Consider the following 18223-nt stretch of genomic DNA (forward strand, 5'->3'; position numbering starts at 1 on the left):
TTTGATATTTAAAATAGCTGTTTTCTATTGGAATATATTTTAAGATGTAATTTTTTCCTGTGAACAAAAGCTTAGATTCTAATATTCTGATTTGCTGTTCAAGAATCTTTTTTTTTTTATTCAGTTGAGTACATTTTTTCAGGATTCTTTGATCCGCATTTAGTAAAAAGCCATTCAAAAGCTTGGAGTCGATATTAAATAGTATATATATATATATATATATAGCATTTTATTTTGAATTTGCTACTTTTAGTTTTTAGTATTTTTTTTAAAGTAATTTAAAAAAAAATTTTGTGGTTATTTTAATACATTGTTAAGAAGTTATTTTGGGTTTCACTATTCACTACACTATTATTTGCATTATGTAAAATTTTTTGTAAATGCTTTTATGGTTTCAATTTTTATTTCAGTTTTGTGTATTTTGGTGCATCACTAAAAATATTTACATATTTCAAATTAGTTATTTTTAAATTTGAACTTCATTTAATTTTTTTTTTTGTTTTTTGTCTACATAGCTTTTTAGGTTTATGAGAAAAATGAGAACAGTTTCCACTAGCTTCATTTATTTTTCCTTTTATATTTTATTCCAGTTAACATTTTCAGTTACATAAAAGGTTTATTTCAGTTAACTATAATAACCATGTTCACATTGGTTATCATGATAGAAGTCTTTAATAATAAATGTATATAAATTCAAGCTCCATGCTTGATATGATAACGAACAAAATGATAAAGCACAGATGAATAATCTCAACACAGGATGCAGACGGCTGATAAAGACGTATCTTTTTATTTAACCCATGGGATTGACTTTATACAGTGCATGTCTTTACAACAATTTTTCACTAAGTGACAAAGTTTAGCCACTATTACAGACCAAATAACTATACATCACATTTTTGGGTTCCTTTTCAATGCATTTAACTCAAAATGTGTCCTTCATCAACACCACAGAGAAGAAAAATGAATCCGTCAGACAAAATCAAACCGGTTCTCAGTGTTTTTAATCCTCTGATTGTTAAGCCTCTAGCTATTGCACCATCCAACATGTTAAAAAAATCAAACACATGGCACTGTTGAGAAAGAGGTTCACCAACATTACAATACACAATCAACGAAGGGCCTGAAGACGCAGACGACGAGAAAATAAATCATAGCACTTGTTTTGAACGTGTGATGGACAGCAGCGAAACGGTGCTCCAATACAAAAGTCCTTTCAATCGCTACCAGCTTCCACTGATTCACCTGTTTCAGCTGCACATTTTAATTATCATCATTGGTTTGTTCAGATGAAGTCACAGAAAAGAAACTAGTACACTAGTAGTAGTAGACGGAGCAGTGCAACATGGCTATAGGTTTACCGTAACACACACAACAACATACAGCATAACTACTGCTCAGCTTGCTTGGCTTTTTCTTGCTTTTCCTGCTACAAAACATCCACATGAAACATGAACTGATTCTGTTAAGATATTACTGATACGTTAGAATTTGAGTTTGGCATTTAAAGTCAAGAGTGAAACCATTTCAGAGTTCAGCGAAAGCGCAAGTTTTGACGGGAGTGGCTGAAAAAAACAAGAAACAAGAAGAAAAACACAAAACTGCCATTAAATCAATGCAAACTGGCAGCTTTAACTCTGCACGCGCCAATCCCTCCAACTAACCAAACAGCCGTACATTCAAGCTTCATCCTAGCAGACGGACAGCTGGAGATCTCTCTGTTTTTGGTCTCTAACCCCCTCCGTAGTGCACAAAATAATAAAGGATAAAAAAGTAGAATTATTCTTTTTTAAAGGACTGTAGCAGCTTGGTTGGTTTTAAATAGAAAGCCTCTGGATGGACGCGTGTCTGATGTGTGTGGTGAAGAAACGTATCTCTCTTTGGAACCCAAGGATCCTTTGGGTCCCATTTCTGTCCTCAACCAGAGAAGCTTGGAGTTCACTTGCAGTGATCAAATCGCCCATCCATCGCAAACCGCACTGGTGTTTTGGAGTAGATCCGTCCCGTTCCTCGAGTGGATCAGTTTCAGAGTCGATCCGGACTGCAGAGGAGAGAGCAGCTCTTGCTCTAAAAGACGGCCGTCTGATTGGACACCGGTGTGTGTGGAGCGCTGTGATTGGCCGTCTCAGCTGGAGGCGGTGGCGATGGGCTTCTCCAGCTGTTGCGAGCGCAGCTCTCGCGTGCGGGACTCCAGCAGCAGATCGTGGCAGGCGTTACACACCAGAACCGGGTCGTACAGCTGCTGGTCTGGGATCGGCAGCTTCAGGTGACAGCAGTCCTTACAGAACACGTTCCCACAGTTCCTACGAGAAATCAGGACGGAATCCGAATCAAGCATTCAGTCAAACATAAACTATAAACTATCCATCCATTATTTGAAATCGCATCCAAAATAAAAGGGGTCGTCTACATAATATGTGTGTATGCATAATATATAAATACACACACATATAGTATATATTTTGGAAATATTTACATGCATATACATTTAGATTTTATATATGCATTTAAGATATAAACAGAACATTTTTCTTTAATATGTACATGCATGCGTTTGGATTTATATATAAATAATAAATATACACAGTATACACACATATATTATGCAAACAAAAACTTTTATTTTGGATGCGATTAATCGTTTGACAGCACTAATTTTAATACAATTAATCAACAATTTAACCCTTGTGGATTGTTCAAATTCACTACCCTTTCGAGTTGTTCGGGGTTGTTCAAAACTACCAAATGTTTTTAAAAAATCCAAGATTTTAACTCTTAAATTGCCAAGTTCATAAATGATGTCACTGATTTGGGGGGATAAAAACACACAAAATGACTTATTTTCAATATTAAAGTAATTGTGGCTGGATTTTTTTTTTTACTTTTTATAACAGTCTTGGGCATGTCAAAGATTAATAGCAACATTGGCTTTGATGCATTTTTAGTTTTTGTGCAACATTAGATTTAATTTTTTTCTCCCTAATTTGTTGTTGGTGGCTGTTTTTGCCCCATTGACTTCCATTATAACGACATTTTTTGATTGCAAAGCCATGACACCATGTAATCATGCATTCTTGATTGTTTGTGGTTTTCCCTTTTGGGAAGAGGTAACTCCATACAAGCCAGAAACGAAGCCTTTTTTTGCACAGGCCTATCTAAAGGGTTAATGGTCCCACCTAGTGATCAACTGTAAAAAATAACAAATGTTACCTCTTCCCAACAGGGAAAACCACCAACAATCAAGAATCTCACACACACACAAACACTATAATTTGCTGTTATACTCCATATAACTCCATATACAAGCCAGAAACTAAGCCTTTTTTTGCACAGGCCTATTTAAAGGGTTAAATAGTGATCAACTGTAAAAATAATTTTTTTTACCTCTTCAGAAAAGTGAAAACCACAAACAATCAAGAATGCATGATTTTATGGTGTCATGGCTTTGCAATCAAAAATTGTCGTTATAATGGAAGTCAATGGGGCAAAAACAGCCACCAACAACAAATTAGGGAGAAAAAATGTAAATCTAATGCTGCACAAAAACTAACAATGCATCAAAGCCAATCTTGTTACTAATCTTTGACATGCCCAAGACTGTGATAAAAGGTTAAAAAAAATCCAGTCCACAATCACCTTTTATATAGAAAATATGTAATTTTGTGTGTTTTTTTCCCAAATCAGTGAAATCATTTATGAAAATCTTGGATTCTTTTTTAAAAATTTGGTAGTTTTGATCAGGACTGAGGTTGATTAATAGATTTATGCAAAAAAAATTGAAAAAAATATTTATCTGATACATTTTTACAGCAGTTTAATTTAGTGGATGTTTTCATCCACGAACATCCCGAAAGGGTAGTGAATTTGCCCACAGTGTACCGTTGAGTTTTTGAAAAATTTCAAAGCATTTTCCCAAAATATGGGTCAAAATAAGATTTGTCACCAAAAATGATTCCATTAGCTCAAACACAGAGAAAGTTGTGGCCAAAATAAGACTCAACTTTACCCCCTAGTGGACAAAAATGGTTCAATTGCCACTGACAAAATATATAGTAAAGTCCAATATACAACTATCAATAACTGGACACTTTGATTGTAAAAACAATTCGATATTTTAGTTATCTGTGATAAATCATATTTACTAAACTAGCATTTAACTAGTGGTCAACTGATATATTGTCAATGCTGATATATCGGCCGATATTTGGCATTTTTTAAATATCGGCACTGGCCGATAAGTTTTCTGCTTGGCCGATGTGTTCGATGTGGTCTTTTATTTTGACGGCACTGAGAGCAGCAGCCCCTGAGCGCGCACAGTGCTCACACTCATTAACAGTTCTGTCTAATACAGATAGAAGTCTGTCTAATAATCAGATAGAACGGTAAAATGAATTAATGTATACAGAAAGTATTATAATGATTGCTTTTATATTATTAGTAATAGCAAGGCAAACATTATATTACTTTCTCGTTTGCCATCAGCATTAAGCAAATATGCATTGTCAGACAATGTCAGAAAAACCCAATATCGGTCGACCACTACATTTAATGTCATTTAAAATCTCAGAGGGACAGAGTCTTGGGGATCCCTGAAAAGTCTGAAGATGAAGTGATATGTAACTGATGTGCTCCTATTGGGCCGCACCTGCAGTGATGCCGTCTCTTGACAATCCAGAACTCACAGTCGCAGTTGAAGCAGTGAGAGGCCATGTGATCCGGCACCCATCTGGTGACCTGTGCGTCCAGAAACAAGCTGGTTAAACTCTCTAAGCATCATCAGCTGTACTGCGCAGCGTCAGAGAGAGAGACTGACCTCTGTGTCCTTCCTCTCCACACGGTCCCAGCTGCCCTCGCTGAAGCCATCCTCGCTGTGACTGGACAGAGAGTCTTCCTCGTCACTGCCGTCCGACTCCCGCAGACACGTCTGGAGACACGAAAGAGACGTCAGTGGAGTCACAGACACAAGAATGGAAACACATACGCATCTAAAAGGACCGACGACACAGCTGTCAATCAAACACTGCACTGAAACAAGGGTTTAAACTGTGTTCTTATTTTAAACTCGCCAAAATAATGCACATTTTGCCCAAAACAACACTCTTGTGTTGCAATTGAGAAAATATATAATTTATCTAGTCATGAAAGCACAGATTGTACCTGGAATAAAATCACAAACATCTCAGGAGACCGGTGATTTTATATGCAAGAGTCAATTATATAAAATATATTTTAAGATACGCACGAATAAAATACACAATATCATCTGAAAATCTGAATCTTTCACTTAAAAAAACAAAATGTTTTAGTTAATAATTACTTTTTTTATGTTTTTGAAAGAAGCCTCATGCTTTCAAACGCTTAAGATATATTTAAGTAGAAAAATGATACAAATACTTCACAATATGGATGCTTTTACTGTATACAGTGTATTTTTTTATTTATTTTTAAAATAAATGCAGCCTCAGTGACCAGAAGACACTTCTTTTAAAAATGTTTTTATTCCACAAAAATAACTAAATTAAATAAATTAATAACAAATAAATATTCTTATTTTGGATATATTTATTACGTATATATAAATACAAACACATGCATGTATATTTCTAAGAAAAAAAAAGTGTATATATTAAATATATGTATACAAATTAATAAAATAATTAAATACTATAAATATATAAACGTATATACATGTAAATATTTAAAATATATATAATATGTGTGTGTATTTATATATACACATAATAAATATACATGGTATATATATGCGATTAATCATGATCAATCATTTGACAGCACTAATATAAAGTTTTTTTTTTAAATATTTTACTTTTTAAAAATGTTTTTTTATATATATATATATATATATATATATATATATATATATATATATATATATATATATATATATATATATATATATATAGCAAATATGAAAAAGGACCCACGGAGAGCATGATGAATGCACTGGGAACACAGACTCACGATATCGTCCTCGTAGTCGACGTCGGGTTCGGAGGGCGTTGTGCAGGACTGATTTCTCTCCAGTTTGAGCTGCAGCTGTCGAACCTGCCGTCTCAACACCTCCACTTCCTGTTTGTAACTGGCCTCGATCTGCCGCAGCCGCTGCTGCACCGCGTCCACCGCCACCGGCAGGCCGTCGTCATCCAGGTACACCGGAGAGCCGCTGGAGGACGGAGAGGAATGGGACGGGAGCAGCTGCCGGAAGGACGGCCCCATCGCTAGCGAAGACGCCGCCGAGGAACAAAGCGCAGCGTAGCTGGAGTTTCTGACCGCAGAGAACCAGCCCGACTGGATGGGGCTTCCAGGAGCACGCAGAGGGTCTCGACGAGGGCAACACGGCCCGCCATTAGCGCTTCCAGCGTGTGCACGGAGGAGTTTGTTCGCCAGGCGGCGGCTGTGATAGCTGCCATGTTGTATAGCGCCGCCGCAGGCCGACTGGACCAGGCCTTGAACGCTGTCCCATTGGGAACCTAGCAGAGATAGCTCCGTCAGCTGGCTTTGAGAAATCAAACGGCGTGCTGCTTTTGCGTAGTAGGCAGGTGGTGGTCGTTCTCTGGCGGGAACCAGTTCGACCTTTCGTATCGCCGTTTCGAACGCCACGTCAATGGCTTTCCTAGAAGGCGGGACTGCGCTTTGCTCTGTTAGCGTCTCCACTGACGCCTCCATTGGTGCAATGGCTTCAGAGTTCGCAGATCCGCTAGCGTTTTCTATGTCTACATTACAAAGGGGAGGTGGATTTGTGTTTTCTGCAGTCCTGATTTCCTGTGTTGAGCTAATTGGGATTTTGAGGTTTGTGACTGGAAGGGGCGTGGCTTGGTCTAACGCTAAGGGGTGGGGCAAAGATGGAAGGGGCTGGGTTGTCAAACAAGGCTCTACCCCTAAATCGTCCTCACGAGATCTTGAAGAGCTGGTTTCCTCACACGCCGGCTCAGCGGCGCTCTGGATGGACACGGGTGGGCTGGGCTCCAGCGCCGGACGACCCTCTTGGCAGTGCTTGTTCAGGTTGGGGTCACTCGAGGTGCGGGTGAGTGCCGCGCCGTTCTCACAAGCAGACACCAAGTTGTCCATCGAGCGTGTTTTGGGGAGCCTGAGGGAATTGAAAAACTGTGTTTACAATGAGCTTCAGTTCACCACAAGAGGGCAGGAGCTGAACACAAAACATCTCAGAAGAGTTGAAGGGATGATGGTTAGATCTTTATACATGCAAGTACACAAGAGTGTATAAAAATGTTAATTTAAATACGTTGCATTATTCCAAGGTCTGTCTGAATTCTGTCTTGAATTCTGATTGGCTGGCAGTCAGTTTAATCACTGTTCTACTGTTCACACACACACACACACACACACATATATATATGTGACCCTGAAGCACAAAGCAGTCTTAAGTCTCTGCGGTATATTTTTAGCAATAGCCAGAAAAACATTGTATGGGTCAAAATATTAGATTTTTCTTTTATGCCAAAAATCATTAAGATATTAAGTAAAGATCATGTCCCATGAAGATATTTTGTAAATTTACAACCCTAAATGTATGAAAACTTCACTTTTGATTAGTAATATGCATTGCTAAGACTTTAAAGATGATTTTCTCAATATTTAGATTTTTTTGCTCCCTCAGATTCCAGATTTTCAAATAGTTGTATCTCAGACAAATATTGTCCTCCGAACAAACCACACATCACTGGAGAGATCATTTATTCAGCTTACAGATGATGTATAAATCTCAATTTCAAAATATTGATCCTTAAGTAATATATATATATACTAGGTCATTAGGAAAAACGTCCAGCACTCTGTAATTTACTGGCAGCAGATGTGCTGGAATCTGACTGTAGAGAAGGAAATACATCAGGATATTACTTTCAGGAAAGTAGTTTGGAATGTGGCCAAATAAAGATTTAGTGAAGCAATATGTGAGCAAATGTAATTGTGCCTCATTGTAAGCCCTGTAATGAAACGAGCGGTCACCTGTCGATGGAGCGCGAGCTGAACTCATCTCCTCCGGCCGAAGGGCTCAGGTAGATCTCCATGGCATCTTCAGCAGCGGTGCACGGCGAGGACGAGGGCAGATACACAGCCGTCCACAGCTGCAGCGCTCGAGTGTGACAGACCGGCTGCAAGACCTGCGGACATCACCACAACATCAGATAGCCCTTCAACACAGCACCAAAGCTGTGAAAACATTCAGATATCTGTGATTCTTAAAACAGGGATCTCCAATCTGTAAAAGGCACAGAAATGAAGAAAATCTTAAAAAGTTATGGACATTTTTTCTGGTAAATATATAGTGTTTTTAGCTAAAATTGCTTAATTGTTACTTGAATGACATGACATGACTCAAATCAATGTCATCATATAGTTAATTAAAACCATTAAAAAACATTTCAATTACTTGACATAAAAATAAAAAATTGTATTTAAGTTGCCAGGGGAAGATTTATCATTTTTGCTTGAATTTTTAAAACTATATAGACATATATAGTATATATATAAAGGAAATAACCCTGCATTTACAGGGGATTACATAAATAAAGCACAACAAATGAGAAAGTTGAATGTGTCTTTTAAACCGGGTTCTCACAGGAAACCTTTAAACATCTGTGAATTTTAAAATAGCAATTTCCATTCAGGAAAAGACAGAGATATAACACAAATCCTAAAAAGATATGAAAATTTCTATAGTGAATATAAACAGTATTTTTTCAGCTCTAAAACGCCTAATTGGCTAAAACCCATTTTTTTAGCACCTGCAGCTGGAAGCACAGTTATTTTCAGGATGTGAGTGCATCATAAATCCTCTTTGAACCAATCCAGAGGTGTGTTTTCCAGTGTGTTGTGTGTGTTTGTGTTTGGAGGTGTGCTGACCATATCATGGCAGGGGATGTAGAGGAAGTTCTGGAAGTTCTTGTTGCCGTTGCGCAGGAGGGACCAGACGGAGCAGGTGCGTTTATACACGTTACGTGCCTCGCGCTCTTTCGCGTTATTGCACAGGAACGTACCGTACAGACAGGAGTACGTGTGCTGAACCAGCTTCACCTGGAAATACAACAGGATTAATCATATAAACTGAGGGTTTTCCTTCCTGCATAATCCTGGGAATCAGATTTATGAGTCAATTATAAATAAATGAAAAGGACAATTAAATGTCAACGTGCAAATTACGGAAGAATTACATCAAAAAAGGAAGCATAACTCAATTTCTGAGGCTTATTTGTTTATAAAGCAATATTCTGGCCATCAGGCTTTCTTATGGTTTGGCATCACAATGGAAAATGCATATATATTAAGGTCAACAACAAAATAAATTGGGCAATAAACATCAGTTTTTCTAAAACCATTCAAATACATTTGAAAAATCTTGAAAAAATACTGACATTATTCAAGTAAAGCAAACCTAATGTTTTTTTTTTTTTTAAATATATTTAATGCTTTATAAAAATACTTTGTTTCCCATTTAATAAAAATACGGACACAAACTATTTTTGCAAAAAAAAAAATATATATATATATTATATTTTATATAATATAAAAAAATATTTTATATTATATAAAATATAATATTTTATTTAAAACATTTAATGCTTTATAAAAACATTTTGCCTCTTTATGAATAAAAATATTAACGACTAAAATATTCTGACAAAAGTACAATTTTAATATGTCTTCAGGGCATGTGAACTGTTCATGACTTATAAAAAAGACGTTTTGTAAACTACGATTTTTGTTTAATAAAAATACAGACACAAACATATTTGTGCAAAAAAAGATATTTTTTTAAATTTTTTATTAAAAAAAACTTTTAATGCTTTATAAAAACATTTTGCTTTTTGTTTAATAATAAAAAAAAATAACGCCTAAAATATTTTATGTATATATATATATATATATATATATATATATATATATATATAAATAAATATATATATATATTTTTATATATTTATATTTGCTCCGACATTTAAACAAGGCAACATTAAAAAAAACTGAACTGAATAATAATGAAAAAAGAAATAAATATCATAATAATTAACAAGCAATTATAAGTACGTGTTTATTTTTTAATACCATGATGGTACGCATTACACACATAAATGAAAGCGAAGGCTTCGCACCAGAAAGGCCTCGTTGAACTCGAAGAGGCAGGGGAACTGCTTGAGGAGCTGATGAACACAGTCCAGCCACTGCAGGAACACAGGACACTGTTCACTCACATCCTCACCGCTTTCCTGATGACCACAGCGGTCCGCAAACTTATGACCGTAGTCCAGCCACTCGGTCTCCACCAGCACCTGGAAACCCTGCCCAGAGACACCACGGATTCATTTAACCTTTCTAAAGACACATTCACACGCCAAAGCTGGCATTCAGATGAATTCACATCTACACCTGCATGAATACACTGCCTTTGATGCTTCAGTATCACTGACATACTACTAGAGCTTCTCTTGTTAGGTGCTGTATAAATAACTGTGGCTTGACTTAAATTAAACATGCATTTAATATCAGTCTCTCTGCTGCATTTGGCAGATGCTTTTATCTTTGCATTCAAGGTGCACGTTTAAGTTCATGTATTCCCTTAGGATCAAACTAAGTCACACAGAGCCTTCTTCATGTTTACCTCTATGGTCCTGTAGAAGGGATCCAGGAGGATCTTTGCGAGGGCCACGATCTGCGGCGTCCGGTCCCATCCGTCTGAGCAGTGCACCAGCACCGGTCTTCCTTCACGCTCCACCGCGGAGCACACCAGAGACGCCGCCTTCAGCATAACAGACAGGTGCTGCAGCCAACGGGTGCTTTCCAGAGCCGAGAGCCAGCTGGAGAGAGAGCAGATGCATCGGGTTATAAACATCTGAACACTTTACCTGAAGCCTTACATATAATGCACTATAAAAGTATTTGAATGCTTTAATTATGCATTGCACTGCACCTTATAATGCATTGTACGATCACATTAATAATTGCAACCACAGCTATAATACATATATTTTCATCGATACACCTTCAGAAAGCATAATGCATTAAAAACAACCGATTTCAGATGCAACAAGAAATCTGCATCTATAATGCATTTTCACTTTGGTTACACTTATTTATAAAAATATATATATATATAATGCATTGCAATGTGCATCATGACTAACTTTTTATACATTATGCATAAAGGCCTCAAGTAACGCATTAAAAATAAATACATTTACCTTCTGAAGTAGTTTTTTTTTTTTGTAATGTCTACTCAATGATTCACTCATTATATTTTTAATATCTTTGAATTATCTACAAAGGCATATATATATATATATATATATATATATATGCCTGTATATACAGTATATAAGCATGTATATATATATACACATTTATATGTATATGTATATATGTGTGTGTGTGTGTGTGTGTTTTAACGTCAGAAAGGGAGAATGCATGCAGATTCACTTACTTGCCGGGATCCGGGATCTGACTGCAAACAGCTCTGAGTGACTGAAAGCTGTTTCTGATGGAGTGGATATTGGCCATCCCCATAAACATCACCTCACAGTTGGGATAGTACTCTACAAACACAAATGAAGCAGAGAGAAACCAGCCTTCAGCTAACAAACAGACAAACAGTGATGTCCGACAGCATCCAGTGCATGAGTTCAGCGGCGCTCACCTTCACACTCGCAGCCTCCTCCTTTGGCACGATTGGCCACAGCGGCGGTGTAAGAGCGTGCATCCAGAATCAGTAACTTCTGTGCTGCACTGCTGGCATCAGGAGCGGGACAACCTGTCAGAGACGAGTCTGGGGAGAACAGAGAGAGACTTCTGACATACTGCATACTACACTGCATTCACTGCAGGGCTGGAGATTTATGGAGACTTGGTGTCATCGAAATGAACAAAAATTCCCGCCAAATTTAAAATAAGGGGGCATTCTATCACTTGTTCGTCAATGGATGCTCTGCAGTGAATGGGTGCCGTCAGAATGAGAGTCTAAACAGCTGATAAAAACATCACAATAATCCACAGCACTCCAGTCCATCAGTTAACATCTGGAGAAGACTAAAGCTGAAATAAATCCAGCATTAAGATGTTTTAATCCAGCATTAAGACGTTTTTGAATTCAAACTGCTGCTTCTCGCCAAAATATGAGGCCATAATCCATAATAACGCTTCCTCCAGTGAAAACGTCCAACTCCTGTTGTTCTCTCACATCAGAAGTTTGGGTGGTAAACAGTGTTTGATCTGTGCAGATTTCTCTCCTGATTCAGACTAGACCACTTATTTATTTATTTTTTTTAACCGGAAGAAGCGTTATTATTGATTATCAACCGTTTGAAGTTAAAAACGTCTTGATGGATGTTTCTTATAAATACGCTGCTTCACTTAACAAGACATTAACTGATGGACTGGAGTGCTGTGGATTATTGTGATGTTTTTATCAGCTGTTTAGACTCTCATTCTGACGGCACCCATTCACTGCAGAGCATCCACTGATGAAACACTCATGCAATGCTACATTTCTCCATCTCACTCATCTATAACTTGGATGGCCTGAGAGGCCTAAGAATTTGACATCAAAGAAAACACAGATACATTTAATAATGCAATTATATATAAAAATAGTTATAATAAAAAATAGATAAAAGCATATATTGCACCTTTATACAAAATCTCGTTTCTGACCCTGCTGCATACGATCAAAAACAGTGTGCAACAAATGTTTCAAAGCAAATCAGTCACTACTCCATATACACTGGTGTCTAAACAAACATCAACAAAATTGAACTGCTGGTTTGGAGCAGCTTCAATCGTGATCCATTTATGATATTAAGATGCTCTGCAGTGTCTTGAATCGTGACATCTTCACAATACCAGCCCTGCTGCATACTGCAGAAATCAGTATCAGTGTGCCAAAGAAGAGAAGAAGTTATAATTCTTCAGTCTGTCCTGCTGGAAAATCAACGACGGCTGCATACGGAGAAACTTCTGCCATCACGACCATGACAGCCAATTCACTTACGGACATTAAGACTTTACAGAGGCCAGCCAAAACCGAGCAGAAGAGTTAAAGATGAGTCTCGACTCAGCAAAAACAGACACGTCTGCATTCAGTGGAACACATTCAATTAATAAGAGTGATTGCATTAGGTAATGAAACGCAGGATAAACGATTACTGGATTCGAACAGAACCATCCTGCTTTGAATAATTTAATTAACTGCATTTTATGTAGAAGACAAGTGAGGTTCATTCATCCAAAGCTCTTTACTGTTGAGCGGCTGCGGCACAAGACAAAATACAAAGATTATATACAATAAATGGATTTTGAATTTAATATTTAATAATGAAATTGTGTGTGAAATGGTTCCAATTGAAATATTCACATCTTAAATGTACAAAAATGTGTTTCCACACAATTTTTTTGTGCAAAAAATGCAAGCCCTGACAACACAAAACATTAAAACACAATCGTTGTGAATGCAATGCATTTCTCAATTATAAAATTATATAAAAGAAGAGAGAAAAAAACCCTACATATATATTATATACAGGAAAATAATAAAAAAAAAAATTCCTAATGAATAAATATATATATATATATTTTTTTTTTAAATAAATACAAAAAACAAAAATAACTATGTACATGACACTTAAATCACATTTCGGCAGTTTGCGAAATTGTTGATTATCAAGAATCTCTGATTTGGCTGCTGTGAATTAAAACCAACCTGACTCTCTTTAAAGGGACAGTTCACCCAAAAATGAACACATGCTGTTAATGTGCTCAAGCTCAGGCCACACGAGATGTAGATGAACTTGTTTGTTCAGCAGAACAGTAAAGACGACTCTTAGCTAAAGCTGTGGGTCAATGTTATCAATGGCTGTGAGTTCATTCATCACAGGATCAAATTCAACACGATTTAGGTTCATTTCCAGTCGGAGTGACTGTCACATGTCTGAAAGTGAGTTCTGATTGAGTAACTTGTAGATCTCTGAACTGCCAACTGTTTCAGACAGTTCAATCCGATGAACTGACTCAACTAGTTCACTAAAAAGATCCGGTTTAAAAGAATGACGCGTTTACCGTGTGGATTACAGGTAATGTTATAAACAATGTACAGTTTCTTGCACAGACCAAACGTTTTGCTTCATAAAACCTCAATGTATCATCAGGAGGCACGGGTTTAATTTAACCTTGTCTGTATATGCTTTTTAGACTCTTAAAGAGACGGTAGGCATTGATCAAGGATCACGGTTTGAGCTGAAAATCTTCTTTACTGTTCTACTGAAGAAAAACGCCACCTGCATCTTGGAAGACCTGAGGGTGAGTAATTTAACAGCACATTTTCATTTTTGTGTGGACTAATGCGTTAATGCATTTCTGCAAACCATCACAGTTTCATCCGTTAGAGAAGCGTCTGATTGGGGGATGTTGGCATCGGCCCTCGACTCATTAGACGGCGCGGTCACGGCTGTAATTAGAGCGCATTAACTCTTCAACTCTCAGACAACAGCCTCCGAACTCATTTGCAGGCGCTTGTGGAGGTCAGTCTGCAGTCGAGTCGAGTCGAGGCAGCGTCCCCGGGGAATGAGGGTGTGATGTAAAGAGTTTTCCCATGGCAAACCCCATGATTCTTAGCAATCGGGTTGGCGCAAATAACTCATCTGCCGTCCAACAGTGTAATTGTGTCTATACAGGTTTACGCTCTGCCTTTGTGGGAAATAACGAGGGTGAGAATGCATTTTAAGATGGAAACTAATTACAAATGGCATTTCCGTCCAACATGCATGCAGTAATTATCTGACAGAGAAAACACTTTCAAAGGATTCAGTGGTCTAAAACTGGGACTAGGAGCGCCAGGATCAAGAGAGATGCTTGGCGGAAACATTTACTGATTCATGTTTGTACTTACAGCTTTTATTTTTTATTCATTTGGTTCTTCTACAAAGAAAAACAGACCCATTTGTCACAAGTTCCTCGAAATTACTGTCCCAGTTAAGAAAAATGATCACGTAAAATGAAGCAGTAAAATAAAATATACAACAATAAAATAAAATTAGAACAAAACTTTAAATTTAAAGTTAACTTTAAGTAGGGCTGGACGATTATGGCCTAAAATCAAAACCTTGATTAATTGAACATTTTACCTCGATTATGATTAATGAACGATTATTTAGTTTTTTTGCCCTCATAGTTCACTGACAAGGTTTGTACTGTAAGCAGGGCCGTAGCTGGGGTTAGCAGGGCCCCAGTGAAGGTTGTATCAGTGGGCCCTGTTTGAAAGTGTTTATTTTGTATGTTCGTTCTGTTTATTTGTTTGTGCTATTTACACAGTGTTTAAGTTTTTACAAGTTTGTAAGTGTCCAGGTACAGAAACCGAATAATTAAATGTAAAATAGCACTGTAAAAATTAAACATACAGTCAAACCAAAATTTATTCAGACACATTATCAGTTTATTTGCTATAGTTTAGAAAATGGTAATAAAATACGACAAGAACTCAAGAGCTAAACTGTCAGAACAAGTTCATCTTGATCATTTCAGATAACTTTGATTGTAATCCATTACATATCTTTCTATCAAACAAAACTTCAGACAACAGTCAATACTTTTTTGGCCAATAACCAAGCAATGATTAATTGTGTTTAGTCTGTGGTGTGAAAAGGTTGCATTAGCTATTCCGCAAAGGAGAGCTCAGTTCAGTGTTACCGTGAGACGCGGCTCTCTCTCCGTGTGCGTACAGAGCACAGCGCGCGAGTAACCAGCTGCCCAGTTCAGCTTTTCCGCGTCTTGTGTTTGAATGCTTTAAAGTTTTTTGAATGGTTGAATTGGCAAGTGTACGAGTACGAGTGATTGCGTGTGAGAATTAGTCATACTGTCTCTATGTTATTGAGAAGCTGTGGGTTGTAAATTGCCTAGTTTCTTCAAAAGTAGAAAAATATACTATAATAAGTTTTGAGTTTTGTCTGTCGTGGTGAAGAAAGAGCTGAGCCGCAAGGCAAAGCTCTCGATTTACCGGTCAATCTACGTTCCTACTCTCACCTATGGTCATGAGCTTTGGGTCATGACCGAAAGGACAAGATCCCGGATACAAGTGGCCGAAATGAGCTTTCTCCGCAGGGTGGCTGGGCGATCCCTTAGAGATAGGGTGAGAAGCTCAGTCACCCGGGAGGAGCTCAGAGTAGAGCCGCTGCTCCTCCACATCGAGAGGGGTCAGCTGAAGTGGCTCGGGCATCTGTTTCGGATGCCTCCTGGACGCCTTCCCGGGAAGGTGTTCCGGGCGCGTCCCACTGGGAGGAGACCCCGGGGGAGACCTAGGTCACGCTGGAGAGACTATGTCTCCCGGCTGGCCTGGGAACGCCTCGGTGTCCCCCCAGAAGAGCTGGAGGAAGTGTCTAGGGAGAGGGAAGTCTGGGATTCTCTGCTTAGACCCGGCCCCGGATAAGCGGAAGAAGATGGATGAATGGATGGAAGTTTTGAGATTATAAGCTACTTTAGTAATAAATCACAGAACAGCGCTGACAACTAGTTTCTGTGTTCCTCCGTGCCCGCGATCTTCACAGCTAACGTTACTGTTTATATGAGTGTTCATGCCACAGTGCAGCTCCGATCGTCCGATCGTCCGATCGTCTAATCGCTTGAATGCCCAAACCATAAAACAAATACAACTGACAAAGTTTAGTGAAGACGCAAGGCTCACCGCTCACGCGCAATCACTATGTGTTGAACCGGCGTTAACCTCCGCGTTTTGCTTTTATGCCACTGACTGGACGGGGCAGGGTCATGTGGCTACACACGCGCTAGTATGCTTTTAAGGGGGAAGTATTAACAGGATTAAAAAAACGAAATAACAGACATGGGAAAATTAAGTCGGTTAGAGGTTCTGAATTTCGGTTTCGATTACTTTTCGATTAATCAGTTAATAAGTTAGTTTAACTTGAAGAAATTGTGACAGAAATATATGACTGTAGTACAGCAGAATGCACTTCATAAAGTAGTAATATTATATATGCTATATGATATATGACCCTGGACCACAAAACCAGTCATATTTTTTTATTGAGATTTATACAAGTGCTGGGCGGTAAACCGGTTCATACCGAAAACCGGTGTATATTTTCAGTCACATGGGTTTTTGGCTAGGTTTAAAACAAGAAAAAGAGCACTTTTAGATAAACAAGGAAAACAATACATATGTTCACTTTTATGGAAGCAGAAAAAGACCCGTGGGATTGCTTGTGATAAAGATTTAAATGCTAAATGCACAAGACTGTTTCTGTGTGTGGTGTTTTAATTTTAAATAGTTTAACAAGAAAAGTAGGCTAAATATTATGTTTAAATGTTTTGCCGCTTGCTTTAGCAGCTTATTATACAAACCCAGAGCCGTCGCTAGTTGGGTGAAAGGTGGTGACGATTATAGGGGCCCACGGCTGAGGGGGGCCCCCAACGATCTCAACCGTCTGGCTGAGGCCAGCCTAAAAAGATGCTCAGGACAGTTGACGGGCCACTGCAGCGCGTTGTCACGAAAGCTTATCTTTTTCACAAGTTTTTAAGACTTACCATTTGTCGATTTAAACATTAAAGCATCCAAAAACAAGACACGGAAAAGCTTAACAGAGTAATGTTAGCTGGTTACTGTTTGGTGCGCATGCAGAGAGAGAGTTGCATATCACAGACAGCGACACTGAACCGAGCTCTCTTCTGAGAAGTTCTCCTCGAAGTCCCTCCTGCACCTGAACGAACAAATAAAAATTTTGTTTGAACAAACAAAAAGGGTGTGAAAGAGCCCAATTCAGCACCGCGGTGTTCTGTTGTTCAGGGCTCACACAGAGAAAGGCGTCTCAAAACGCTTGAACAACGAGTTTGAATCTCTTTGCTCTTGTGCCAATAAATACATACAAAATATGTATTCAAATTATCCGGCTTGGAAAGTATGCTCGAAAAAACTGGCAGTTATTTCTTAAGTGAGAGTAAACAGTTGAGGTAAAAAATTATTTTGGATGTGTTCATCGTCTCTTAAAGTGACCGCGCCTAATATAGCTACTGCCTGCTGTAATGTTAATCCAAGAAAATGAAAGAAAATCACTCACTGCTCTTGACTGAATTACTTTGTAGTTTTAACAAGAATTTATGCACAGTCAAACCAAAAAATTTTCAGACACCAGATATAATTTTTGATATATATATTTTACTAATAGGTACAGGACACTATAAAACATTT

The 18223-nt window shown here is 38.0% G+C and overlaps 1 protein-coding gene across 5 annotated transcripts in view; it reads right to left on the bottom strand.

Annotated features, from left to right (window-relative positions):
- Positions 1–1660: 1660 nt before the first annotated feature.
- The window catches only part of LOC132140571 (myotubularin-related protein 4-like), a 74142-nt gene continuing 57579 nt past the window's right edge, over positions 1661–18223 (bottom strand). For all 5 annotated transcript variants that reach the window (XM_059549375.1, XM_059549374.1, XM_059549379.1 and 2 more), the window contains 10 exons: positions 11672–11800; positions 11459–11570; positions 10640–10835; positions 10134–10319; positions 8887–9057; positions 7990–8144; positions 5983–7108; positions 4814–4924; positions 4646–4734; positions 1661–2303 (listed from right to left, as the gene is read on the bottom strand). In XM_059549375.1, coding sequence (XP_059405358.1) covers positions 2126–2303; positions 4646–4734; positions 4814–4924; positions 5983–7108; positions 7990–8144; positions 8887–9057; positions 10134–10319; positions 10640–10835; positions 11459–11570; positions 11672–11800 — 2453 coding nt within the window. In that variant the 3' untranslated portion in view covers positions 1661–2125. The remainder of the gene's footprint in view (positions 2304–4645; positions 4735–4813; positions 4925–5982; positions 7109–7989; positions 8145–8886; positions 9058–10133; positions 10320–10639; positions 10836–11458; positions 11571–11671; positions 11801–18223) is intronic.

This window comes from Carassius carassius, chromosome 5 (genome assembly GCF_963082965.1).
Source record: "Carassius carassius chromosome 5, fCarCar2.1, whole genome shotgun sequence".
NCBI lineage: Eukaryota > Metazoa > Chordata > Actinopteri > Cypriniformes > Cyprinidae > Carassius > Carassius carassius.